This window comes from Rhinolophus hipposideros (genome assembly GCF_964194185.1).
Source record: "Rhinolophus hipposideros genome assembly, chromosome: 22".
Taxonomy (NCBI): domain Eukaryota; kingdom Metazoa; phylum Chordata; class Mammalia; order Chiroptera; family Rhinolophidae; genus Rhinolophus; species Rhinolophus hipposideros.
Window position 1 is genome coordinate 25,490,252 of NC_138068.1, and position 27,092 is coordinate 25,517,343.

Below are 27,092 nucleotides of genomic sequence, written 5' to 3' on the forward strand. Positions count from 1 at the left end.
GGGCGGGGTGGGCGGTGCGGGGCGGCGGGCGCTCGGCGCGGGGCTGGGCGCACGTCGAGGGCTGCGGCCACCGCTCAGGGCACGGCCACCGGCTGCGGATCAAGGTGGCCGGACTGAGGTCGCGCTGTCGGTTGGGCTGAGGTGAGTTCTGGGGCGAGGGGCTGCTGGGCTCCCAGAGAGGAGAAAGGCGCCGAGGTTAGCCCTCCAGTCCTGGGTCCTGGGCTGTCGGCTGAGACACCACCACAAACTTCCTGAGCCCGGGAGAGGGCGGGGGCTGGTTAGGGACAGATTTGCAAGACCCTCTCTCCAGCGGGGGCTGCGGGTTCAGGAAGGAAATTGGGGCAGCGATTATGGGCTCCCATCCGGGCTTTGGGACCCCACACACGCTCTGCGGAGGGTGGGGGTGCTGGAGAGACTCCTGTGCCGTGGGATGGCGGGGCTGTTGTGGGCCTGAGTGAGGGCTGCTCCAGGGGGCCAATTTGTGGAGGACACGGTACCTAGGGATTAAGTGTGTGTGTGTTTGGGAGGCGTCTTGGGTGGGGGTCCCAGGGCCTGTGGTCCTGGAAGTTCTAGAGTGGCTGGGTGGCCAGGGTGCCAGTTTCACAATGGACTAGCCTGTGACTAGGGAATTCTGGTTTCTCTCTGTGAAACCAGCTTGGGGGTCCAGGTAGGTAGGGTGGGGTCTGGGCTCCCTGCAGGGCAGTGGAACCTGTCTGTGAAGCAGACTTGTGTGGGGAAGAAAGTCTGGGAGTCAGCTCTAAAATATGGACTCCTTATGAGAGCAAAGGCAGCCCTGGAGCCCCAGAATATAGGGAGGTGATGGGGAACCAGTGGACAGAGGATGGGAGGGGCTTCAGGGCCTGGGCTGTGTGGGACAGAGGTTGTTTATGAACTGGCTGCTCCCATGATGAGGACCCACCAAGGTGGGGCAGGATGTATGGAAAGGAAAGTTAAGGACAGGAGGGGCCTCAGGAGGCCATTTCTGTCACCCTTGCCCCAGTCTCCCCACCCTGCAGCTTCCCACTGGTCCCTCTCCTGGGGGACTTCTCTCCAGAGACAGACTGAAGCAGCCCTTTGGAATTTCTGATCTGTCCCTTCGGCCCTGGTTGGCTCAATCTCTGGCTTGGACGAAAGCGTGTGGCCTCCCTTTGCCTGCTGACAGAGTTCCATTAAAGTGCCAGCAGCATGCTGAGCAGAGAGCAGTGGGTGGGAGAGGTTGGGTCCCAGTGTAAGGCAGCCTGTGGGGGAGAGAGGGGAAATATCAAGATCTGGGTGGCTTCTTTGTCCTCACAAGCAGAGGACAGGTATGTGCAGAGCCCTGAAATCCAGCAACACCCCTTGCCCCCAGCATGCCTTGGGGGGGCTTGGGGGGGCATAAGTACCCAGCTTTAACACCCCCACCCCAGGAAGAGATCTTCAGAGAATTCTCTCCAAAAGGCAAGAAACCCTAGGCTTTTGTGAGTCTGGGGGCATCTGGGATGGGAATCTCCGGTTTTGAGTCCCGACTCAGCCACACCCTGTCCTGGTCCCCAGGCCTGTTGGATAGAAGTCGGTTCCAGGAGTCAGGGTGAAATTGAAGATTAGAGGTTGATATAAGGTCAAGGGCTAGGGGTCCTCAGTCGGTAGGCAAGGATAGGGATCAGTCCATGGGCAGGGTTAAGGATCTGTCTGTGGGTAGGGTAAGGGTCAGGCTGGAGCCAGAGTTTGGCCTGCGCTTATAGCCAGGAAATGAAGTTACTTTTTGTGTAAATCAAACTACCCCACCCAATTATTCTCAAACCCATAAGCATTAGCAGTCTGAAATTAGTGGGCCCCTGGGGCAGGATCTGTCTCCTCCCGTTTCCAACCGTGGACTGTGCCCAAGATATAATTTTTGGGAGCTGAGGTTGTCCTGAGCCCCAGGGTCAGCACTCTCCTTAAATGTTTCTGGGTGTGTGTGCATGGTGAAGGAAGTCCCAAAGACAGATGGGGTTGCTACCCCGCTTTTACCTCCACCTATCAAGGAATCAGCAGGATCCTCTTTCTTTAACAAATTGATTCTGGTCCTCCTGCCTTCCCTAAAGAATGAAGAATGACTAGAATAAAACTCTCAATAAGACCAAAATCTAACGAGAGAAAATTCAGAATCCACAACATGAAGGGAAAGAACACTGCACACATCTGTCCAACTCCCTGCCTTTATCAACAACCTTTTTTTACCTGGACTTGATCCTCATAAGTCCTTTGTGTGACCCATTTTGCAGGAAAGACACTGAGTCACAGACAGGCAACAGGGTGCATGCCAGTCAAGTGCCATAACAAGCCCTTGCCAGCCCTGAGACCCCAGTGGAGGGCACTCTGTGAATCACACACTCAGAGATGGCAGGTAACTGAACCAGCTTCAGACAGCTGGGGAGATTACAGGCACCCAGTGTGGCTGTGGAATCTAGTTTAGAGTGATGACTCCTGACTCTTTTTTTCCTCATGGTTCTAGATTGTTTCTCCTTCAGACCTAAGAGCCTTGGTCCAAAAAATCCATTCATTCCTTCAACAGTGTTTCCCCAGAACTTAGCTCAGCACCCCACACAAAGAAATGCTGGATAAGTTTTTGCTGAAGAATTGAAACAATGTACAAACAGGGCTGCCAACCTCCCTCCTTGTGGCCTTGATCCAACCAGTGCTCTGGTAAATATTTTACAGTCAACTCTACAAGATGGACAAAACCCCATTTTGTAGTGTTTGCCAATTTCTGTGGTGTAAATGCTCCCACCATGGCTGACTGAAAGCTGCCAATGTGATGTCAGTGAGTTCAGAATTGGGAAGAGACGCACAGAATCAGTTCTTGCCCACTGGTGGGAATGAGCTCCAGCACGCCCCTCCATCACCCGGAGCTGGACTCCTGTCCCTGGATCTCAAGGCCCATACCCACCCTCTCTATTTGCTTTTCCTTTGCTCAGTGTCACTCAGCTAGCTGTTCTATGAGTGCCAACGACCAGGCCCTATCTTTCCCCTGATTCTGATTCCTGGGCATCCAACTGTGCACCTCCGATGACAGCAAGATTGAGTGTGTCTGGAAATCTCCGTGGTGCTGGCCTTGCAGGGGTATCCTGGACACGTATGGCTGTCTGTGCATGACAGGACTGGGTTGTATGAACTGTGGGTGAGCAAGGGTGTGTACATGGGTGTGTTCTGCCTGTGTTCTGTTAGCAAAACTTCCTGATCAGTCCACTGACTACAGAGAGGGAGTAGGCTCTGGGCAGCCCCCCGTTTTGTGTAGAGGTACTCCCATGCGCACTGAGGACAGTGGCATTGGTGATCCGAAGACTGGCCCAAGGACAGTTGAGCACTCTTCTCAAACTTGAATGTGCACCAACGCTCTGGGGATCTTGTTAAAACGCAGGTTCTGACTCAGCAGGTTCGGGGCAGGGCCTAAGGCTCTGCATTTCTGACGAGCTCCCAGAGGATCCAGTGCTGCTGTCCTGAGGCCACACTGAGTGACCGAGCAGTTGATGACCTGTAGGACTGTGCCTCTAATCCGGACCGCAGAACTTCACCAACACAAGTTCAAGCTCCTCACATCTTAGAAAAGAAAACCCTTCCACCCTCCTCAAGCGTTAAGTTCCTTCAGTGATTGCCTGCGTATCAGCTCCTGATCCCAGCCACCTTCCTGGAAGGACTAGCTAGCCCCACTCTCTTACCCTCTGTTTGCTCCTCACCTAGGCTTACCTGCCTCCCACCCCATTTCCATCATTCCACCAAAATGCATCCCTGGGCCATTCATACAGGTGTTTCTAGTCCCATCTAACCACGTCTAGAGGCATTTAGCCTCACGCCTTTCTCTTACCAAGGTCTTCATGAAACCATAGCAGGCCTCTCAGTGTCCTCAGCTAGCCCACTTTCCACTAATCCACATGTGTGGGCGGGTTCTCCTCACTTCCTTTCTCCCACTCTACTCTCTGCCAAGCCTCGCGTGTCAATGACCCCCAAACACACATCTCCACTTCAGCGTCTCCCTGACTTCTAGATCGTATATCCTCTGGCTCCTTGCTCTGTCCTTTCAGCAGTTTCAGAACTGCACTCAGAACATTGCCCCTCTCCCCCTGCCAGCCTGCCCTTCTCCAGTATTCTTCATCTCACCAGCCCTCTCCTCACCTGAGTCAGATAATGTCATCCTTGAAACCTTCTTCCTCGTCCTCCATATCCAATCCAGTCATCCTCCATCAGCCCTGTTGGTTTTAACCTCTAACAAGTCTCAAGACATACAACCATTGAGCTCCGGCTTCCATGTTGTCCCACTGTAAGCCACCCCCCTACCCCCTACCCCCCCTCCCCCGTGCAGACAGAGGGACTTGAAAATGAAAATTTAGTCATGCCCCCACCTCCACTCCACCACTTCAAACCTTTCAAGATTTGCAGTTGTCCTTCATGTAAAACCAAATCTAAAATAAGGTCCACAGGGGCCTGACTGCAGGCTCAGGCCAGCCAGCCGCTCTCTGCAGCCTTACCATGCTCCCCTTTCTGCCCCACTTGTATCCAGCTGTGACCTTGAAAGCATCCTTTGGAATCTCAAATTCACTTGGGTGATTATCTGGTTATAATCAGCTTTCCCACTAGGCTGTGGGCCCCCGGGGCAGGGACAGTGTCTCTGGGTCTCTAACGGCCCCCAGCGTCTGGCACAGAGTGGGCACTGAAAACAATTAGGAGCATCCAACAAAGCAACTGTTAATACCTTTTGAGACAAGCTGGACCTGTGCGACTGAGCATTAGAGGAGATTAAGGAATTACTATTAATTTTGTTACACATGATAATGGTGTTGTGGCGAGGTTTTTTGGGGTTTTTTAGGTCTTTATCTGTTGGAGAGACCCTGAAGAATTTATAAGTGAAACAATATAGTATCTGAGATTTGCTTCAAAGCACTCCAGCCAAAAGTAAATAAATAAAATAAATAAACATTCAATGAGGGAACAAAGGAACAAATAAATACCATTCTGCTTGTCTGTTCCTGTTCACAGCCACAGGGCCTGCAAAGATGCTCGCTGTCCCGGAGCTGGGCCTGCAGGGACTGTACATCGGTAAGACCCCCTCGGCACCGAGCCATCATTCCACTTGCCCCAGCACTGAGATTCACCCCAGGCTGTCCACGGGTGCCTTTCCCAGAGAGGTTCCTGAGTGTGTGTGTGTGTGTGTGAGTGCATGCACATGCATGTGCATGCAGGGAGGATTGGTGCACACAAGACTGCATGTGAATGTAGGTGCACATGATTGTACAGAACACATTCATTCACAGTACCCCCTGCATGTCTATTAGTGTGTGTGTGCAGAGCAGGTCTGTGTGTGCAGGACATACTGTGAGAGTGTGTGTATGTGTCTGTTTGCCTGTGGGCAGGTCTGTGCACAGGGCCTCATATGAGAGTGTGTGTGTCTGCAGGTGGGTCTGTGTGCACGGAATTCTCTGTGTGTGTGCCTGTGTATCTGCCAGTGGCCTGATCTGGAAGCAGGCTCCGGGTTCTCTGCAGGGGTGGGAGGCCGGGAGGCAGGAGGGACACTCCTCAGGAAGTCCACTCACAAAGACCTGGCGGGCCGGGCCTTCCTTCCTGCCTCCCTTCCCAGGCTCAAGCCACAGCAACTTGGCCCCTCAAACTGGAGCTGGTGGCAGGGCCCAAGCCCGCGCTGGCTGCCTGAGAAAACGGAGCCCTTGGGGTGTGACTGTCATATCCCTGCCCCTCCAGCCCTGTCCAGGCACTTTCTAGAGTCCCCCTCATAGCTGGGCCCCCACATGTGACCCCAAGGCCAGGAAGGGCTGGGCCCTGTTAGGGCCACAGGACAGGGCAGACACTGAGGGAGCGTAGGCTCTGGCCCTGGCTCAGCCTGCAGCCAGACAGACCAGTTTGCTTTGTTCATGGTTCTTCACACCAGACTCCATCAGCCTCCCAGTCCCCATGTGTGAATCTCAGGGTAACCTCAGTCTCCCTCACAGGGGCCTTAGCAAAAGCTAGTGTGGTGGTGACAGGCCACCAGCCCACACCTTGAGGATATCTAGCCAGGCAGCCCCCTGAGCTGCCTGAGTCTCCAAACTAGGCTTTCGGCTGCTTTCCGGGGACTGCACTGCTTCCTCCCACCAAAGGTCCAGCTCAGTCCTGGGCCTGTGAGAGGACCTCAGTTGGGCCTCCTGCCCCGCCAATGCTGGCTGCAGATGTATGTGTGTTGTATGTGTGTGTGTGTGTGTGTGTGTGTGTGTGTAGTGGGGGAGCCTTGGGACCCAACTGCCTAGTGTTGTGGACACCCCTCAGCTCAGGGCTAGGCTGGGGGAGGTGCTGCTCCACCTTGATCCTCACCAGGCCGCCAGCTGGGCCTGTCCTTGGCCCTTGGTGGGGAAGGGAGGGGGGCTACGTCCTCAAGTTCTGATTAGAACCATGTGGCTGAACTCTAGGGAGCGGGGAGCAGTTAGGTCTATAGTTCCCCGACCTTTTCTGGTTTCTCCACCCTCCACCGCACCCCAGGAGCTTACCTGCCCCATTTCTTCTGCCCTTCTGTCTCTGGATTCAGTCTCCCTGGCCCCCACAACACTTCTGTCTCTCCCCTCCGCTGCTCTGTTTGAGAGGTGCTGGGGGAGACCGACAGGAGTCCCAGGTGAGGCATAGGTTATCCTTCAGAGATGGTTGCCTCTAACTGATAATAGGCCCTCAGCCTGCCCCTGCCTCAGTCACATCCTTCATCCCCACCCACCCAATTAATCCCCCTTCCCTAGCAGGGCACCCCTTGCCTTAGCCCAGCCAGGACTGATGGGAGAGCTTCCCAGTCCTGGGGCCCAGCCAGCAGCCCCCTACCCTGACTGTGCTACAGTGATTTGCCCTCTCTTTGCAGGCTCCAGCCCAGAGCGGTCCCCCGTTCCCAGCCCACCCGGCTCCCCAAGGACCCAGGAGAGCTGTGGCATTGCCCCTCTCACACCCTCGCAGTCTCCAGTAAGCGAGTGGGGATCTGGGTGGTGGGTGGCCTGGGTGGTGTGGAGGGGGTGGTGCTTCAGTGAACGAGGCCTGGTGTCTGGCAGAGGCCCTGCAGGGCCTGAGTGCCACCAGCACACTCAGTCGTGCCCCCCCGCAGAAGGGTTAACCTTAGGTGACCTTGGACAACGGGTAACAATTCTAATGAGGTGAGCTCCACGTACTACCTCCCAAACACCACCCTTACGGGAGATAAACAGGAGCCGTTGTAGCTAGCCAGCCTGGGGCAGGTATACTTCTAAGCATATCGATTTTTAGGGTCTTCAAAGCACTGGGCCTCCCAGAGTCGCTCCCCTTTCTGTCAACTACAGCCCCACCTGAATACAAGTTATATCTGGGGAAGAAGAGATACGTTGCTAAAAAATAGTTTGGAAATTACTAGCTTGAAGTATCTTGGACATAACCGTTCCCTAAGCTCCCTGGGTTACTCCACCCCAGATGGCCTCACTCTAGTGATTCAGCCTAGTAACCCCCTGTTCTCAGAGATCCCGGGCCTGGTCTGGGAGAAGATAGGGGCCGTTCTGGGCACTTGCACGGGACCTCTCTTCTCTGCCACAAAACTAACAGTCTGGTTGTGTTGCTGTGGCCACAAAGATCAAGAGGGTCAAACATACACAGGTCCATGTGCTACGAAGCTGCCAGGAGGAGCATAATTGCTCCCAGCTGGCCCCAGCTGTGAGATGGTGTGAGATGGGGGTGGGGCACAGGCAGTGCAGACAGAAGTGGGCAGAGAACCAGAAGCAAGAAAGCAGGAACTTGAGCCAAAAGCTGCACAGGGCTATCTGAGAGGCAGTTGGCATCTCCAGGGCTCAGCCTGGAGCCTGGGAAGGGAGGGGAGCCCAGGCAGGCAGGTGGGGTGGGGGGTGCACCAGGGCTGTCTGGACCACAGCCAGGGGAGGGGCAGGGCTCCTGTGTGCAGTGAGCCTGGCCCTTGGGCTGCTTCCTGATTCTAGGTCTTGTACTTGCAGAAGCCTGAAGCCCGAGCCCCTCAGCAGGCCCCATTCTCCGTGGTAGTGGCCATTGACTTCGGCACCACATCCAGTGGCTATGCCTTCAGCTTTGCCAGTGACCCTGAGGCCATCCACATGATGAGGTGAGGGCAGCTGGGCTGGGAGGTGGGGCCAGGGCAGTTGTCCCCTCACCCTGGGATGGGCCTGGTCCCAGAAGTACTGTCACTGAGGAGACATGGGGTATGCTCAGAGCTCCTTCCACCCCTAGTCTGGGCTCCCTGCTCAGGCGAGAAGTTTGAGGATGGCCCCATACCTGGGCCTCCAGCCTCAACTGGAGCAGTTCCCTGTACTCTGCAGGAGATGTTGGGCTCTATTTTCAACTTTTAAAAAATGTATTCAGATAAACATACAATAAAATAAACAAATCTCTTTCTGGGCTTGTACACACACAGACACACACAACATATGCATATATATGTGGGGTTTTTAAAAAAACTTATTCTTTTTATTTTTTAAATATTTATTGGAAAGTATTGGGGAACAGTGTGTTTCTCCAGGGCCCATCAGCTCCAAGTCATGTTGTCTTTCAGGCTAGTTGTGGAGTGCGTGGCTCAGCTCCAAGTCTAGTCGCCGTTTTCAATCCTTACTTGCAGGGGGCACAGCCCACCATCCCATATAAGAATTGAACCAGCAACCTTATTGTTGACAGGTCACGCTCTAACCAACTGAGCCATCCGGCCACCCCAACATATATGGTTTTTTTTTTAATTAAAAGTGGATATCACTCAATTTGCCTTATTTTAAACTTTCAACATTATTTTATAGACATTTCATGTTAATACATAGAGCTACCACTTTTATTTAACAGTTGCATAGCATTCCACAGTAAGGACGTGTCATCATTTACCTGTTCTTCTACTGATAGTTTTTATTGGGGCGCGGTTTCCTCTAATTTTTCACTATTATAAACAGTGCTGCAATGAACCTCCTTCCTTGCAAACTTGTGCTGGGATTTCTATGGGGTAGATTCCTAGAGGCAAATTCCTGGGTCCAGCATCTCAAATGAAAAACAAGGATGTAAAGCATCATACGGTTAACTGAGTTGACAAATCACACCGTTGTCAGAAAGAGGTGTTCGAAAAATCCATTCTGATGTTCAAAGAAATGTTCAAACAAAACATTTCCCTCCAGGCCTCCAGAACACTCCCTCCAGGCCTCCAGACCTGATCCTTTGAAAGTATTTTAGTGGGGCTGCAACCAGTAGGTGGAGCTATAGAGGACTCCAAAGTTCCCAGCCCAAACTGGCATGGAAGATCAGGGGGTTTCCCCAGGGCCTGGGAGGCTAGACGGAAGGTGGATGGAGAGACTGACAGAAGGATCACTGCCCCAAAGATACAAAGACTTGACCTTTGTAAACTCAGACTGTCCTTCCCCTTTTTCTGCTCCCTTCGCATCCACATGAGGCCACAAAGATTCTGGGCATTTACAGCCCTCTAGGAGTCAGCAGCTGAGGCCGTGCTGGGGCCGAAGACACATGAAGGGCCACTGTCTCTATCCTGTGGAGGTGATAGTCATAAGAAGTCACTGGGGGACATCCTGGCCTCCCCCCAAGCCCTCCCCACCCCTGGCAGCCACCAAGTCCCGTCATTTCTGTCTCTAATATCTCTGGAGTACCCATCTACTTCTCTCAACAGCCACCAGCCCTAAGTTCAACCCCACCCTCTCTCAGCTGGATGGTTTTTCTTGTCCGGCCTCTCTCCCCTCCAGTCTGTCCCCATGTCGTGCCTCTTCACTCCCCAACTTAAAACCCACCAAGATAGAATTCTGATATGGCATTTGATGTTCTCCCTTAGCTGTCCTTAACACTCCTATATTTTCTCCTGCTCATATTGAGCCAACCTACAGCTAGTTCTCCTGCTCTTTCACACCTCTAAGCATTTGTACATGCTGTTCCTTCTGCCTGGATTCCCAGTTCCTTTCCCAAAAGGCTGCAGTGGTGAACAGAGGGGTCAAGGCACCAGGGAAAGCAGAGGAAGAACAGGAAGGATTTCCCAGGCCAGTGAACTGGGCAGGAAGTTCTGGGTGAAGGTCCAGATGCACCTGTGGGGAGGGAGGTTTGGAATCTCATTCAGGTTTGAGGAGACCTGCCAGAGGTGCAATCAACTGGAGCGTAGCTGCTGAGGTGGGCCAGATTGGAATGTCATGAATGCTTTGAAGGAGATTGGCTGTGGAAGACGGCCTAGAGGAGGGCAAACCAGCTGGCTGGGAGCAGGACTCTGGTAGGGTGCTGGAGAGACACACCAGGAAGCCAGACCCAGGCAGATGGATGGATGATGGTTTGCTGCTGTATGTTAAGGTGCAGGCAGGCGAAGTCAAGTGGTATACCTCATGGGAGTGGGAACTGAGAATGTTGGATGGATCCTTTGGTCCCATAGATAGGGAGGATCCCAAGAGCAGCACTCATGGAGATTTAAGTGGATGCCAAACACCATCTTCACAAAACCCTGAGAGGCAGTACTATTATTATTCCCATTTTACAGGTGGGAAAACTGAGACTGGGGGAGGCTAAGTGGCCTGCCAAGGTCACACAGCTCATCCCAGAGCCATCACCAACCCCATCAAGGGAGGGTTGCTGCTCACCCCACTGACATCCCTTCCTCTCCGCAGGAAATGGGAGGGCGGGGACCCAGGTGTGGCCCACCAGAAGACGCCCACCTGCCTGCTGCTGACTCCGGAGGGCGCCTTTCACAGCTTTGGCTACACCGCCCGCGATTACTACCACGACCTAGACCCTGAGGAGGCGCGGGACTGGCTCTACTTCGAGAAGTTCAAGATGAAAATCCACAGCGCCACTGTGAGTCACATTGTGGCTCGAGACGGGCTCCAGCCAGGGGGCGGGGCCCGGAGGGGCGGGGCGGGGCTAATGGAGGTGGGCAAAGTTAAAAGTGAGGAGGGGCGGGATGGAGGAGTGGCTAAGGGGGCGGAACTTAGAAGTAAGAGGAGATTGAAGCGGGTGGAGGAGTGAGGAGTGAGGTTAGAGGAGGGGGGAGGTAAAGAGGGGCTGGGGACAGAACTATTGTGAGATTCGAGCCAGAGTGGGATGATGCCAAAAAAGGGAAGCACCAGGAAATAGGGAGATTTTAAGAGAGAGGTCGTCCGGAAATGGGGGCAGAACTATGGCCGTCTGCAGAGTCACCCTGTGTCCCTGCCAGGATCTCACCTTGAAGACCCAGCTGGAGGCAGTAAATGGAAAGAAAATGCCTGCCCTGGAGGTGTTCGCCCATGCCCTGCGCTTCTTCAAGGAGCATGCCCTTCAGGTGCACTGCCCCACCCCTGCAGACGGAGGATCACCCCCAGACCTACCCTTTCCCCTCAGCCCATTCCCTGCCCATCTGATGGGCAGCCACTGTTAGATGTCATCTTCTCCAGTCCCCAGCCTTCCTGTCTGGTACAGGCTATACTGCCCATATAGGTGTTGGTGGAGGGGGGAATATTAAGGATTTTTCCAGTTCTACTGGGAAGTCCTTCCTGAGGCTTGATGAGTTTCAACAGCTCCCACAGAGGGCTGAAGACACCCTCCCCAACCCAAGCCAGACGTTCCCGTCACTGTCCCCTCTTGCTCCAGGAGCTGAGGGAGCAATGCCCATCGCTGCCAGAAAAGGACACTGTGCGCTGGGTGTTGACAGTACCCGCCATCTGGAAACAGCCCGCCAAACAGTTCATGCGGGAGGCTGCCTACCTGGTGAGGAATGCAGGCGAGCAGTGGGCGTTGCTCTGGAGGGCCACAGAGATGGTCCCATATCCTCATTCACCCCACCACTACTTGGGACCACAGAGTCATAGTGTAAAGACCTCCAGTCTTCCCCTGCGGGGCATTTTGGAGGGTTGTTGCCATCAGGAGAGGGGGTGGGCCTGCAGGAACAGAGGGCTGAGGGACACAGGTCCAGCCCAGGCCAGCTTAACCTGTCTTAAGTCAGGTTTTCCAGAAGCAGAGCCCAAGATGGGGATTCTTATGCGTTGGTCTACTGAAGAAGGGCTCTCAGGAGAAAGGGGGTGAGGGAAGAAGGACAGGAGAAAAAGTTGACCAAGGATGTGGTCTCATCTGGAGTCTAGCCTCAGCCTGATCCCATGGAGAGCTCTGGAGGGAAAATTGTACCGCGAAGTTGGCTAGTGAGGTAAAGGGGCTAGCTTTTTGTGCATCCATATCACATGAGGTTGGTGGGGGGACCTCTTCAAGCAAGGTGGTTCCCATTTGGCTGAGGGCAATTCTGCAGAGAAGGGTGCAGCTGTGAGCCAACACTCCCAAGAGCTGGGCAGGGCACTGAGAATGTCCATTTTGACCTGCATCCGTATTTTCAGGAATACCACCACCACTATGGCCACTGTAAGTTCTTGAGCACAGGAAATAGGACTATGAAACTAAGGAGGGAGGTGATCTGGGCCAATGTTTGCTGATTTTCCTACCATAAGAAATACTTACAGGTCTGGAGAAAGGATGGGTGCAGCTCAGGCACCCCCCTCTCCAGTGAAGATGTGGGGAGAAAGAGGGACACGGACTTCCAGAGCCAGACTCATTGCTTGTTCCTGCCTCTGGGGCCTTGGGGGACACCATCGGACCTACAAAAGGGATCTCGGGCTTGCCTATAGACCCCTTGGAGGACACTGTGGGCCAGACATGCCCTAGGTGCCTATGCTTGTCACTGGAAGGAGCTAACACTGAGCCCAGTGGGCATCTCCCTGCATACACCATGACGAAAACAAAGCTGTGCCCAGCCAGAACAACCCCCCCCACCACCATAGTGCCCCTCCCAGTGCTGGTTTACCCATCCTGCTTCCTCCCACACTTCCCTGGCTGCCTGCTCAGGAAGGGCTGGCCCTGGGCAGGAAGTCTCAATACCCACCCATCCCCATGCCCCACCTGCCCAGAATCCAGGGAAACCCACAAAACCGTAAAGTACTTCCCATGGGGATCCCCTGTCCTAATGCAGGAAGTACCAGATCCAAAGTGTTTTTCTCCCCCCAGCTGGCCTATTTTGGTGCCTGAAATTTCCCTGTTAAGAGTTTCCTTCCTCTTATATTAGATTTCCCAGAAACAAAGTTCTTCTGGGAGTGGGGAAGCCTGTGGCTACCGTCTGGACACCAGCCCAGTGGAGGAAGAGGGTTCAATGAGCCAAAGGATCACTGATCTCGTCTGATCGATGGTCTGCCCATTATGCCCCCTCCCTGCCTCACCCCCCACACATACTATGCTAGAGTCTCACTAATACCCTCAGCCAGTGCCCAGCTGGCCGGCCCTACCCTGTGAAGGGAACTTGCTGCAGCCCGGGCCTCCTTGAGTAGCTCAGGTGGGCAAATCCCAGGTGCTCTAAATTTGTATTATGTCTAGGGTCTCCTCCTGTTGGGCAACCCCATGGTGTCCTTGGCAATGGCCATACCCCTCCCCAGTCTGGTCACAAGGTGGCTGTGAGACAGCTCCAAATTTGTGCAACATGGGTAGCGTGTGATAGGGAGGAGGTAGGAGTCCCACAGGCCCCAGTTGCCTGCCCTGGGTGCCATCTTAGGTGTGACAGCCCATGGTGCTTCTGGCCCTCCCCACCACCCATCCCCAGGCTGGCCTGGTGTCTAGAGAGAATGCAGAGAAACTACTCATTGCCCTGGAGCCTGAGGCTGCCTCTGTCTACTGCCGCAAGCTGCGTCTGCACCAGCTCCTAGACCTGAGCAGCAGGGCCCCAGGCAGGGGGCGCCTTGGTGAGCGCCGCTCCATTGACTCCAGCTTCCGGCAAGGTGAGCCGCCTCCAGTGGTGGGCTTGGAGGCAATCGCTCTTGGAGAGTCAGAGGGTCACTGAGACCAGAGGCTCAGCCATGTCCAGCATGAAGGAGAGGCCTCCCTATTCTGTAGGAGCCCAAACTGGAGAGCAGAAACATCCCAGGTGGAGTTCAGTCTGAGGGAGGAGACACAGCCCTGACCTGGGAGAGCCCAGTCTGAGGGCAGAAGTTTTACCCTGTCCTAGGGGCGCACTGTCTGAAGAGGGTAGTACTCAGCCCAGCCCTGAGTCTGGGGGTCTAGGGAAACAGCCTCCCCTGGTCGGGGAGGGTGGTGCTTGGGTACTGGCAAAGGAGACATCAGCCCCCACTCTGAGCCAATGGAGGAGATCTTCAGGAGTTTTCCCCTAAACAGTTCCTGAATCAGCTGTCCCCCCCATATCAGCCCTAAGGTCCTGTTGCCAGGACCAGGCACTGAGACAGTCAAGGTCAACTTTGTTCCCCCCCCCCCCCCGCCATGCTATCTCCATAACTGGGAGAGTTTCCAAGTCCTGGGCTCCCGAATTCCCCTAAGACCTCCTCAGCACACACCCAGCTCCTTCAAACCCTCTAACCTAGATTTTGCCACTGCCTGAGCCCTCCTGCATTAAGGGAAGGCTCTGCAGCCAGAAATGCTTCCCCTCAGCTGTTGGTCACAGCACCTGAGATTATCCTATCAGGTTTCTCTGGACTCTTTGGGGTTCAGCACTACCCTCTCCTAGTTAGGAGTGGAGCGGCAGTTTCCAGGGCACTGGCTGCTCCCGGTGCTCATGGAAAGCATTGGCAGGAGGATGGAGATTGAGTGTTGTAGCTGAGGCACCTCCTAACCTCACTGTCTGGCTGTCCCTCGACCCCCCAGCCCGTGAGCAGCTGCGAAAGTCCCGCCACAGCCGCACGTTCCTGGTGGAGTCGGGGGTCGGAGAGTTGTGGGCAGAGATGCAAGCAGGTGGGGCGACGGAGAGATGACGGGATATGTCTTGGGCCCTGCGGGACACCATATACTGATGGGGGGTAAGGGAACATCATAAAGTTGGCTCCAGCCCTTGGAAAGCCCTCCCTTCTCCATCCCCTGTACCTAACCTGGCAGCCTCCTCATCACCTGCACCCCCACCTCACTCAGCCACGCCCCTAACTCACTCCACTCAGGGGTTATCCTCCGATGGATTGCAGAGGCCTGAACCATTTCCCCACACACACACACCTTGTGCCTCTACCTGGTGGCTTGAGGTTCAAATACCTGGAGCCTCTCACACACCCCCACCACCACAAGCAGGGCTGGGCACCTGGGGCAGGGCCAGAGGCTGGGTGACTCCAGAGAGGGCTCAGGGCTAAGAGTGCAAGGCAGGCCTTGAGTGTGTGTGCCCACACTGGCTGCCACAGGAGACCGCTACGTGGTGGCCGACTGTGGCGGGGGCACAGTAGACTTGACGGTGCACCAGCTGGAACAGCCCCATGGCACCCTCAAGGAACTCTACAAGGCGTCTGGTGAGTAGCCAGCGCCCTTGGTACCCAGCCCGCCAATGCCTCCTGGCAGTGGGGTCTGCACTGACCTACCCTTTGCTCCCTGCCCCACCCCAGGCGGCCCCTATGGCGCGGTGGGCGTGGACCTGGCCTTCGAGCAGCTTCTGGGCCGCATCTTCGGTGAGGACTTCATTGCCACCTTCAAAAGGCAACGGCCAGCAGCCTGGGTGGATCTAACCATCGCCTTCGAGGCCCGCAAACGCACTGCAGGCCCGCACCGTGCCGGGGCGCTCAACATCTCACTGCCTTTCTCCTTCATCGACTTCTACCGCAAACAGCGAGGCCACAACGTGGAGACTGCCCTGCGTCGGAGCAGGTGGGCCGGAGCATCGCGGGCTCAAGCAGGGTGTACAGATGGGGAACGCCCCTACAAAAAGGGTGTGGGTCCCAAGGGCCAATGGGAGTGTGCCTAATCCGCCACTCGCGTACGTCAGGCCAGCTTCTTCGGCGGCTGGGGGAGGAGCAAGAGAATCATGGGCCTCAGGGGAAAGGGCGGAGGTGTGTCTCCTCCCCGCGTGTACACACACACACACACACACACACACACACACACACACACCAGCCAATGCGCCTGGAACCTCAAGCCTGCAACAGAAGTAGGCAAAAGCCCTGAGAGGGGCTGGGATGACACAACGTGCCGTCAGTGCCCAGGACCCTGACCCATGGGTCTGTGCTTCCATCCCCTACAGCGTGAACTTCGTGAAGTGGTCCTCACAGGGGATGCTCAGGATGTCTTGCGAGGCCATGAATGAGCTCTTTCAGCCCACAGTCAGCGGGATCATCCAGCACATAGGTGAGCACCTGAGCTTCGGTCCTCCACCCTCACATACACACCAGATGTGGGAATAACTCTCCCTATTAGTGCCTGGGAACCTCCACACATCCATACTCAGGAACGAGACCCAGAATCATCTGGAACACCTGGAGGATGCAGTGCGTTGGGGATTAAGAGCTAAGAGGGATGATGTGTAGTCTTGCCAAGTTGAAGAATCTCTAGTGCCTCAGTGTCCCCATTTATAAAATGGGGTGATAGTATTGGTATCACAAAACATCACAGATTTAAATGAACTGAAGTATCTAGAGAGTGAGCACAATGTCTTGCACGCAGTAGGTAGTAGGCATTTGGCAGGTATAAATGTGTATCCTTTCAGGCTGTCCACGGCGGGGTGTGGGGGCAGAGGTGTAGTGTTGGCGAGGCAGAGCCCACGAGGATCTCCAGGAGCCCTCAGTGAAAGCGCTCAGTGTTTTTCTTCATCAGAACCGGTCGACCATTTTATAGTTTAAACGGCTAGTTTCTAATTGCCAGGAGGGCACAGGCAGGTGGCGGGGAGGTGCCAGTGGCGGCATCATGGTGGCCTCTGGCTCACTCTCCCTCTCTTCCCCTTCCATCCTCTTTACCCGCCCGTCCACCCCACCCTGCAGAGGCGCTGCTGTCTCGGCCTGAGGTGCAGGGCGTGAAGCTGCTGTTCCTGGTGGGCGGCTTTGCCGAGTCAGCGGTGCTGCAGCACGCGGTGCAGACGGCGCTGGGTCCCCGCGGCCTGCGCGTGGTGGTCCCGCACGACGTGGGCCTCACGATCCTCAAGGGTGCGGTGCTGTTCGGGCAGGCGCCGGGCGTGGTGCGGGTGCGCCGCTCGCCACTCACGTACGGTGTGGGCGTGCTCAACCGCTTCGTGGCGGGGCGCCATCCGCCAGACAAGCTGCTGGTCCGCGACGGCCGCCGCTGGTGCACCGACGTCTTTGAGCGCTTCGTGGCCGCCGAGCAGTCGGTAGCCCTGGGCGAAGAGGTGCGGCGCAGCTACTGCCCGGCGCGCCCTGGCCAGCGGCGCGTGCTCATCAACCTGTACTGCTGCGCCGCTGAGGACGCGCGCTTCATCACCGACCCCGGGGTGCGCAAGTGCGGCGCGCTGAGCCTCGAGCTCGAGCCCGCGCCTGCAGACAGCGGCCCCGACGCCGCCGGCGCGCCCGCCGGCCGCCGTGAGATCCGTGCCGCCATGCAATTTGGCGACACCGAGATTAAGGTCACTGCTGTCGACGTCAGCACCAATCGCTCAGTGCGCGCTGCCATCGACTTTCTTTCCAATTGAGGGCGCGCTGGCGCGATGTCAGCCCCACTCTTCCTGTCCCCGCCTTTTGGTCCCGGGCTCTGGGGAGCCGGTAGGGGTGGAAGATGGGGGATGGACGATCGTCCTTGTTCTGATGTCAGAACGCCTTACCCCTTTCCCTGCCCGGGAAGATGAGGTCACAGGTGGGTGGATAGGGACACATCCAGAGACTCTGGCTTTGGGATTGGGCCCTGGTTTGCTGACTGTAAGGCTGAACGGCCCTGTCAAGGACTGAGGTCAAGGAGACTGGGCGCGTACACAGGGAACACGTGACTCGGAAGACAGCATGCACCAAAAGATTAGGCCCTGGCCTGAACTGGGGGTGGGGTGGGAGTGGGGGGTGGAGGCAGTTGGGAGGGAGAGGCCAAGCAAGGCCGCTACAAGAGGGGCAGCAGCAGGTGGCTTGCAGGGCCTGGGACTGAAGGACCAGTGCACTGATTGTGGGCTCAGGCCACACAGGCAGGCGGGCAGAGCAACGCTGTGCCACAGAAAAATGACTGGAAGCAGACACAGGAGGGACATGGATAGTAGGACCTTCCTAGACGTGCTGCTGACCACCCAAGTATGACTGTTAACTGTAGACAGGGCAGGAGCAGGCTAGTGGGGGTACAGGGTGAAGGTACTTATGAAGGGATGTGGGGGTAGCATGCTGAGGGATGGGCTTTCCTTCAGGAGAGATGATCCACTCAAACCCTATCCCAGCGACGGAAAGGGAGCAGTAGGGAGGACAGAACAATGAGGTCTGGTCTCAACTTAAGTGCCATTATGCCCACCCACGACATGCAACAGCCCTCCCTGCCCTGCCCAAGAACACTAAGGTGGCAATAAAGCATTTATGTTCAAGGTAGACCATAGCCTGCTGGTACCACACAAGAGGGGATGGACCCCAGTAGTGTGGAGGAACGGGCCTGGGTTCCAGAAAGAAGGGAGGAAGCTTTCAGCTGTGGAGGGGGCTGGGAACTGACCAGAAGGGGGTGCTGTTGTTTCCCTTTCAATCATCCCAAACAGAACTGCCCCCCAGTCAGTAAGACCTCTCTGGGCTGGGCAGAAGGCTCCTCCCGATCCAAATCGAATTGGCAACTATTGCCAAGCCTAAAGTGCACCACCTGTAGATAGCTCTTCATAGGCTAGGTGCTATAATACCACGCAGTGCCCTTGCCTCCTAAAAGAGTGAGTTTAGCCAAACTGTTTCCTGGCCCATCTTTGAAGGATTGAGCATTCTCAGAGCTCTGGAGGATAAAAATACCACTAGCCTCTGGTATTCACTGAAAGTTTATTTCTTTAGGGTTTTATCCCAATCCGTCATTTAAAAACCAAGTAACACACACCTGGGGGGTACGGGCTGGTAACTGCACCTCCCTCCTACTCACCATGGACAGCAGTGGGAAAGAGGGAGGAGGCAGGTGGCCGAAACGAGACAGCAGCAGCAGTAATGGGGACTCCGACATCACAGAGCCAGTTCCCTCCTCTCCTAGGCTCTGGCTGCAGCTCCTATGGCTTGCAGTGGAGAGTGGGTTGAACCCACCTCAGTCCTCCCCCCTTCCCCCTCAGATAGCCTCCTTGGGGGCTCAACCCATTTCTTCCGGCAGGAGACTGAGGCACACGGAGAGGAGGAAGTGGGAAGAGGAAGATGCAGGAGAGGCAGGGAGATGGCACAAATGAAGGCAGAGGTGAGGTGTGAGTGACACCGTGGCTTAGAGGCCCCTGGGCAATCCACCCCCACACCCACCCCAGGGAGGGACCAGGAAGCCACACCATCACACAGCATTTGGAGAGATGAGGTGGAGATTAAGGCTGAGGGGTCCCGAGGGGGCCGGGGCGTGGGCCTCAGTCGAAGCCATGCCAGTCGCTGTGCTCCGAGTCGTATTCCAGCTCAGCACCCACGCACTTGACACCATCCAGCAGCATGGGTGTGCCATGGTGCCGGTCTGCAAGGCAAGATACAAGTCAGTATGCCAGGCTGGACCCCTGGTCACACCCACTCCAAAGCGACCCCTCCACCTTCCCTCTGAGTTCTACTAGGGGGTAGAGAGAAGGACCCACCAAGGAGGTAAGGAACCCCAGCCAGGGCAAGGATCCCCTTTTCAGACGGGAGGAAGGCAGAAACCCTTTGGGCCAACCTGGCACCTCCCTCCTCTAGCCAGATGCATGCTTAATGCTCTCACCCATGACTCGTGCCTGCACCACCACACGCACACAGGTGCCAGCACCACCTTCACAGGCTAGCAGCATTTCCTCCTTGAGGACGCCTTCCTTGTGTGCTGTGTACTCACACTTGATGCTGTAACCTGTCCAGGCAATCAGCACTTCCATTGCCTCCTACCCCCATCCCCCAGCACTCACCACCCACCACCAAGACTGGCTGCCTCCTCCAAAGGAACAAGGATGGTCCAGGACCCATGCCCCCCAGGGCTGGGGCACAGGACTAGGAAACTTCCCATTCTTCAGTGAGCTCCACATGCCTCCAGCCTGCAGGCCGCCCCCATTATGACCCCGAGGGTCAAACTCAGGCTTCTAGGAGCAGGGCCCGCTGATGCCCCAAAACGGCAGGCAAGGAGAGGGGGTGATAAGGAAAGGGGGGTGGGCAGGGCAGGCCTTGAGCATATCAGGTGGCAAGAGGCAAAGGTCTGAGGGGGTTTGCTCAGTTCATTTAAGGGCAATGTCATGAAGAGGAGGTTGGGGGACATGAAACAAGCTGGGGCTTCAGCACATGGCAGAACTGACACCCCAGCCTCGGAAGGGTGTGGGGGATGAAGTCAGCAGGGTAGGGAGAAGCAACCCCCTGCCCAAAGCCCAGGACTGGTGGGTGCTAGGAGGCCACCTAGCAGGAGGCCACCTAGGGTTCCTGAAGATCTGGCAGGTTTTCTTTCTTGAGGGACCGGAAGGAGGGAGGGAGGGCTGGAGGTCCAGACCCAGTTCCTCTGGCTCTCATCATCCCCCTGAGGAAACTACCAGGGGATGGGCAGACATAAGCCTACAAAATGAGCCAATGGACTTCTGTCCAGGAAATGACGCCTGTGGCATGGAACCTCCCAAGTGGCCACATTGCAAGCCCATGTAGAGGCCCATGTCCCCAGCTGCTGAGCTGCCTGTGCACCCTAAATGGTGGGAAGGGAGCATCCCGTGCTCCTGCTGCCACTCACACCCAGGCCCTGCTGGAGGAGGGCAGGCCTCCAGTACCCGGAGCAGAGGACGCACCTTCTGGGACAGGCATGACACTGAGGAGCTTGAGGTGCAGGCTGGGAACAGGTGCCTCTTTGACGTCCTTGCTCAGCCTGTGCACCGAGGGCAGAGTGAAGGTAATCTCATACCTGTGCAGGATCTTCAGAAAGCCAACCTGCAGCAGGAAGAGTTGGGGAAGGGGGCACCTTCACTTACAGCCTCGCCCTGAGCCTGCCCAGGTTGTGCCACCTATGATCCTTGGGGATCCCAGGGGGGCCTAACTCCCCCCACCACTCCAGCTGGTTCACACTCCCAGGCCCTTCCCCTGAGGACTGCATCCCTACGGCTCAGCCAGCACATTTCCTCAGCATCTGTCTCATGGGACCCACAGCTCTTCAGTGGCCCATTTTATAGACAAGCAAATGAAAGCCAGGAAATGACCAGCTTGAGGCCTCTGGACCACTCCTGCCGCGAGTGGCAGACAGCAAGGCACTAGCCACTGCCCAAAGGGGAGGCTAAAAGTCCCACAACCTGCCCCCACCACTACCAGCACCTTCCCAGAGCCAACAGCCCAGAGTCAGGGACACTGGTTCTCATCAGTCATGTGGAGACATGGGCCAACACAGATTGCACAGGCTGAAGGATGGGATAGAGTTAGAAACACAGACATTAGACCAGCTGTGTCAGTCTAGAGCTGGCCCAAGGCCTGGCACCAGCCATTGAACCCAGGCTCCTGCCTGCCCTACTGGCCTCTGAACCTGGATACCTGCCTGCCCACTCAAAGGCTCACTGTGTCCAACGGTGCTGACTCGGGGTCAAAGCAATTTCTGTTGTTCATACACAGTGCTTGGCAACTGACACCTTCTGGGATAGATGCCATGCTTGGAAACTCCAGTTGTGTGAAGGGTCACAAGCCAGGGTGGTTGTTGAGCAGGTAACTGACCAGAGTGGCTGACCAGGAGGCCCGAGTGCGTGCTGTACCCACCGCTCACGTGCACATACTTCCCTGCTCAGTTTCAGGGACTGGACGGCCCTGTCCCTGGGGGCCAGTTGGATTGGCTGCACAGAGCAGTTAGCTTTTCAATGGGAGCAGGCTGATGTCACTGCACGATAAAGTTCTGTCAGTGTGGCTCCCACTGCAGGTGGAAGGTACATCTCTCAAGAGAGCTTTTTGGCTGGACCTGCCAATGGTGACCCTGGGACTCGGCTGCACTCCTCGCGGAATTTTCCAGGGGAAATAATCAGAGATGTGCAAAAAATACTCATCACTGCCCTGCCCTATTTACAACAGTGAAAAATAGAAACAGCCGTGACACCAGGAATAGGGAACCAGCTAAATCAATGATGATACATATAATGGAACACGAGGCCATTGTAACATCTCATGGAAAATTATTTACTGACAGAGGCAGGAGATGGTTCATAACAAAAGCAAGCAAAAAAACAGTGTTACACTGTGATGCCAGCTTGTTTTTGGAAACATGGCTTAAAAAAAGAAAAGAAAAGAAAGCCAGAATGACACACATCAAAATATTAACCATATTTTGGTTAACCATATTTGGTTTTTTCTGGATAGTATGAGTGTGGGTAGTTTTAAATTTCTTTATAGTTTTCTCTATCTTCCAAATTTTCTCTAATAGACATGGATGGATTTTGCAATGGGAAGGAAGGGAGAGGGTGCTATTTTCTTAAAATTTGGTGCATTCTGTTTATTCCCTTGGGGAAGTTATCAGCTGTAGAAGGAACAAGGATTTTCGAGTTTGGCAGAAATAGGTCTGAATCTGGGCCCGTCCTCAGAGTGGTCTCAATGGACCACATCCCCACCCCCACCTCCCTCACCCCTGTATCCCTGCGCATCTCTGGAACCCTGGTGTATTGTCCAACCTGAGTGCCTCACTCCGTCTCCCCCAATCCATTCCCTACAGAGACAGCCTCCTGTCCCTCCTATGTGAATATGGGATCCCACAGTGTCCTTCCTGGCAGCTGGAGAAGCCCTACTGGAGGGTGCGTGAGGTGTCACCAATAGGTGAGGGCGATGCTTCACCAAGCAGAAAACATGGGGTGAATCAGCCAGAAGTCTGACAAAGAAGGTAAATAAAGTCACACCTTGTTATCAGTATAATTAGCCTCACACCTGTGTGACATACATATACGCTTCCATTTCATTCTTTTTTTTCCTGTTTTGTTTTTTGTTTTTACCATTTAATTCTTGCACCACTTCTGTGGGGTGTGAATTGTCTTCATTTCAGAGAATAGGAAGCTCACATCACCTGCCCAAGGACACAGAGCCAAACAGCAGATCTGGGCCTGTACCCAGGCCTGTGGCACCACAGCCTTAACACCCACCTTCCAATGCTATTGTTGGGGTGATGCTGGTAACAACAGCTCTGCTCTGCTCACTTTACTCTAGTAACATTCTAAATGCACTCAGCTCATTGCAATCTCACCACCTCCCACTTTACAGATGGGGAAACCAAGGTCCAGGGAGGGATAAAGACATACCTATAAAGCAGAGGAAACGGAACACACAGGCCCAGGAAGCCAGACAGGGCTGAGGAGGAACTGGAGGGAGGAAGGCTGATGATGGGGGGAGGTGTGCACATACCTTGACCAGAAAGCTGCTGTCACTCTCCTGGGTGACCATGACAACTGAGTCATGGAGCTTCTCATCAAAGTGGACATGGCTCTGGGAGCCTTCTGCATCATGGCCTGCCGCAAAGCGGATGCTCCGGACTCTGGGCTTGTTGCCTAGGAAGAGAGGGAGAAGGCTCCAGGGGCTGCAGTCTTCCTCTACCACCAGGAAACAACTCTCTCTTATTGTCTCTCCACCCCCGGCAACTGCCCTTGACATTACTCAGCACCCACTGGCGAGCTCCTTTCGGGGCAAGGACACATCCTACTGGACGCAGGATCATAAGGCTTGAGGCCCAGGCCTCCCACAAAAAATACTCACCCTGAGAATTAGTCAGGGGGGAGTCAGGGATTAGCTAATATGACCCCTCACTTAGAGGGGATAAGGCTGCCACCAGAGACAGGAAGAGACAGTCCGCCAGACTCTCACCCAGGCCCAGGTGGGCAGGATTCAACCCAGCCTCAGGCTCCCTGCCCAGGGCTCTCCTCCACAGGACCAAGCTCCCCATCTCTGTACCTTCTCTTCCAAATATGTCTGTACCTGAGGCCCCGCCTGGCCCTCCTGATGACCCCAACCTGGTAGGGGTTGGGGGTACGGACAGGGGCTCTGTGGGACCTGCCTGGGGAGGTGGGAAAAACAAAGGGGGCCAAAACCCACACTGAGCCCACCCACCTAGGAGAAGCTGCAGCTGCCCTTAACTCATCACTGATCGCTGGCACAAAAGATGGAAGAACCCAGCGGAGCCTCCCGGACCCTTCCCAGAGATGCCTTTCCCTCCGCTGCTGACCCCCTCTCAAGGCTCTGAGCTGTCCCCTCAGGGGGGTCAGGTTCTCCCGAGCCAAGAGGCTGGGGGTTGAGTAGGCAGAGGATCAGAAGCTGGGCTGAGGGCCTCGGCTGGGGGAGGTCCATCTTGCCAAGAGCACGACCCCAGTCCTCTCTGGCCCCCACCGCCCCTAGGCCTCCCAAGAGCCCCGCTTGGAGTCCTTTAGGTGGGAGGGCCTGGGCTAGCCCTGTCCTGAGACCTTGGACACTCAGTGGAAGCCCAGGGGAGCCAGCCTGGTACTTCCACGTTCCCTGCTACGCCCCCCGACCTGACCCTCAAATCTCACCAGGTCTCCTCGCCTAAAACTCTCCATGAGTCCTTCTGGGCACTGAATGAAACCCAAATTTCTTTCCACAGCCTGCTGTGGCACTACCCACCTTGCCAATCTCAGTGCTCACCCAAGCCCCTCATGCCCCCAGTCCCCAAGTGGAACACGGGGGCTGGAACATGGGGACACAGGGCACACACCTCCATAGACCAGCACACCATGGAGCCAGCAGAGGTCTCCAGGTTCCCTGCTAGGGCTTGGGTGTGCCCCGGGACCCAGCACAAACACTGGTGCAATTACTGATGCAATTTGTACTCACAATCAGACACACACACACACCCCCACAGCCAATGCAGGCCCCACATGCACCAACACCTCTCCCACCAGAGCCCGCTGGAAGACCCTGCAAACCCCACCGGTCAGGAAGGCACTCACCCTTGTTGGCTGCAGCCATGGACGCCCTCCCTGCCACGGAGTGAGACACACAGCTATTGCCGGACCCCGCCTCTCAAACTCCCATGCTCCAAGGACACCAGCAGGAGCCTGAAGAATGGGGCATGGGGAGGCATGGGTCAGGGCCACCCATGGCCTGAGAGCAGAGATCTCCCTTTAGGAAGGACCCAAACCCCTGCTGCTCTCAGCAGCCCAAGTGGTGCCTGTGTCCTCTAGCACAGGGGGCTTCTACCTCCACTACTCTACCCACACCCCACATTCACCAAGAGCCCTCACCCCTGCCTGACACCCTGTTGACCCAGGACCTGGCCAGCATGCACTGAGCTGCAGCTTCTGGGTGTCAAAGTGCCACAACAGGACGCATGTGTCCAGCCCACCTGAGGCTGGTGGAAAGGCAGTCTGGAAAGGAGGTGACCTCTTTGGCACCTTCCAGGAGCCAGTTCTGGAGTTGGCGACCCCAAGGGCTGTACCCCCATGCATCCAGAGGCCACATTACTAAGGTCACACCCAGTACTGCTGAGTTCACGTCAAAGTCAACTGTATGCTCGGAGGGGAGCAAGAATGGAGGCCCAAACATAAGATAACATGTCCCTGGAGCTTTCTTCCTGGTGAGAGATTAGTCAGGGCGATATGCAGGATAGGCACCTGTGGAGGGGTGGTTCCCCCAGCTCAGCTCCCCAAGAGCTAGCTGGCAGCCTCAGGGCAGGGGCAGTGGAAGGCGCCCCCAGGAAGTCTGTGTGAGCAGTTTGACCCCCAGTGAGCTGAGCTGGGACCATCTCAGCATCAAAAAGAATAATGAGTGCAACTGACGGAAACAGATGGAATACATAAAATTGGAGCATTCGCAGAGATTAGAAAAAAAAGGGAAAGTAAAACAAACAAACCCAAGCCCTCATTTGTCACAACTGACAGTAGCAATGCCCTAACTCTTTACTCTGAAAATTGGCAATAAGGAGAAATAATTCAGCCTGTCTCCCAGCCTTCCCTGAAATGAAATTGCCCTGGTGGTTAAAAGAAAGCTCTTCGTTACAGAAGAATTCCCGCTATTAAATAACAAAGGAATGACCCAATGCCAAGTAATTCTGCAACTCCCAAAGAACTCGTTTGCTGGAGGCAATGAGTCAGTGGGATGCTAAACCAGGAGCGAAAAGGTTGACAGAAGTGGATGATCACAGATCCCCAACTTCCGCGGACAGAGGACCTAGGTTCTTAAGGGGAATGGCACAGTTTGCAATGGAAGAATGTGACACCAGCCAGTCAGGCACCCATCACTCGACCCTCACTCACAGTGGAACCTGACACACTGATGTCGCCTGGTCTGAGGTAGCACCAAGTCACAGCACCACTAACCAGGGCACAGCATCTGCCCAACAGGTCTAACCTGGATCTGATCAAGCGCCTCTCTCCAACTTCTGGTTTACTGAAAACACAGAGGTGAGAGGAACAAATTAAATGATTCCACGAGAAAAAGCAATGAGACAAACCCAGGAGGCAGGATATTCTGTAGGACAATAGCAACGGTTTTTGTTTGTTTGTTTTTTTGTTGGCTTTTTCCAAACTGCGAAAGAAAAAATAAAGGGGAGGTTGTTGTAGATGGGGGGGGGGATGGGCAAAAAACAGGCTGTGGGGCTGCCGCCTGTTTTCTGTCGAGTTTTACTGGAACACAACAGCACTCGTTTGCTTATATTGTTTAAAACTACTTTTGCACTAAAGCAAAACAAGTTTGAGTAGTTGCCACAGAGACCACATAGCCTGTAAAGTCTAAAATATTTACTACCTGGCCCTTCACAGAAAAAGTTTGCCAACCACTGTTCTAGATTAACACACAGAGACCAAGAAGGCAGGATATTCTATGGGACAACTGACCTGGTTTATTCCACTACAGCAGTTACAAGAAGAAAAATAAATGGGGTAGGGGGTTTCTAATTATCTATAAAAAATACGCTTGGGAGAGAATTGGGAAGTGTGAATGGGACTGGATCTTAAATGACATTAAGAAATAAGAGCTGATCTTGGTTTGTGAGCTAATGGAATTGTATTCTGTAGAGAAATATGTCCTATTTTTCAGAGATACAGACTGAAGTATTTAGAGATGAGTGACCCATGAATGACTTTGGCTAGTCCAAGGAATGAGGAAGAGAAACCATGGGGGGGGTGGCCCCACAGTCAGGGGCAAGGCCTGTGGGGGACATGACCCTGAGATCTTTCAGACGCCTTACTGCCCTGGGAGCCGGCCTCACCTCCTTCCCCACTTCCCACTGTGAGAAGCCCACCCAGGCCCAAGCCCTGCCTCATGGGCAGGGTGATGAGCTTGGGTGCCAGGAGCCCCCAGAAGCAGGCGTTAGGAGACGCAGGGAAAGGCAAGGCTTGGGTCTTAGGAATACGGGATCAGCCAGGG

At 55.0% G+C, this 27,092-nt stretch overlaps 2 protein-coding genes across 5 annotated transcripts in view; one reads left to right on the forward strand and one right to left on the reverse strand.

The window, feature by feature from the left end:
- Positions 1-18,616, forward strand: HSPA12B (heat shock protein family A (Hsp70) member 12B). Of its 2 annotated transcripts, XM_081033612.1 has the most exons (14): positions 17-141; positions 2,244-2,365; positions 4,993-5,052; positions 6,845-6,942; positions 7,950-8,074; positions 10,599-10,785; positions 11,144-11,248; positions 11,557-11,673; positions 13,541-13,715; positions 14,593-14,679; positions 15,114-15,218; positions 15,312-15,570; positions 15,944-16,047; positions 16,677-18,616. In XM_081033612.1, the coding sequence occupies exons 2-14, from the start codon at positions 2,359-2,361 to the stop codon at positions 17,336-17,338; spliced, it is 2,091 nt and encodes a 696-aa protein (XP_080889738.1). In that variant the 5' UTR covers positions 17-141; positions 2,244-2,358; the 3' UTR covers positions 17,339-18,616. The 2 variants fall into 2 exon arrangements, with proteins under 2 accessions (XP_080889739.1, XP_080889738.1); XM_081033613.1 differs by lacking the exon at positions 2,244-2,365 and having other exon boundaries at positions 1-141.
- The window catches only part of ADISSP (adipose secreted signaling protein), a 13,087-nt gene continuing 4,607 nt past the window's right edge, over positions 18,613-27,092 (reverse strand). For 2 of the 3 annotated variants that reach the window (XM_081033615.1, XM_081033614.1), the window contains exons 2-6: positions 24,677-24,784; positions 23,124-23,266; positions 20,555-20,693; positions 19,522-19,644; positions 18,613-19,284 (exon numbers count right to left, since the gene is read on the reverse strand). In XM_081033615.1, the coding sequence (XP_080889741.1) occupies positions 19,184-19,284; positions 19,522-19,644; positions 20,555-20,693; positions 23,124-23,266; positions 24,677-24,695 (525 nt within the window). In that variant the 5' untranslated portion in view covers positions 24,696-24,784 and the 3' untranslated portion in view covers positions 18,613-19,183. The remainder of the gene's footprint in view (positions 19,285-19,521; positions 19,645-20,554; positions 20,694-23,123; positions 23,267-24,676; positions 24,785-27,092) is intronic. The other variant, XM_081033616.1, reaches the window with a different exon arrangement.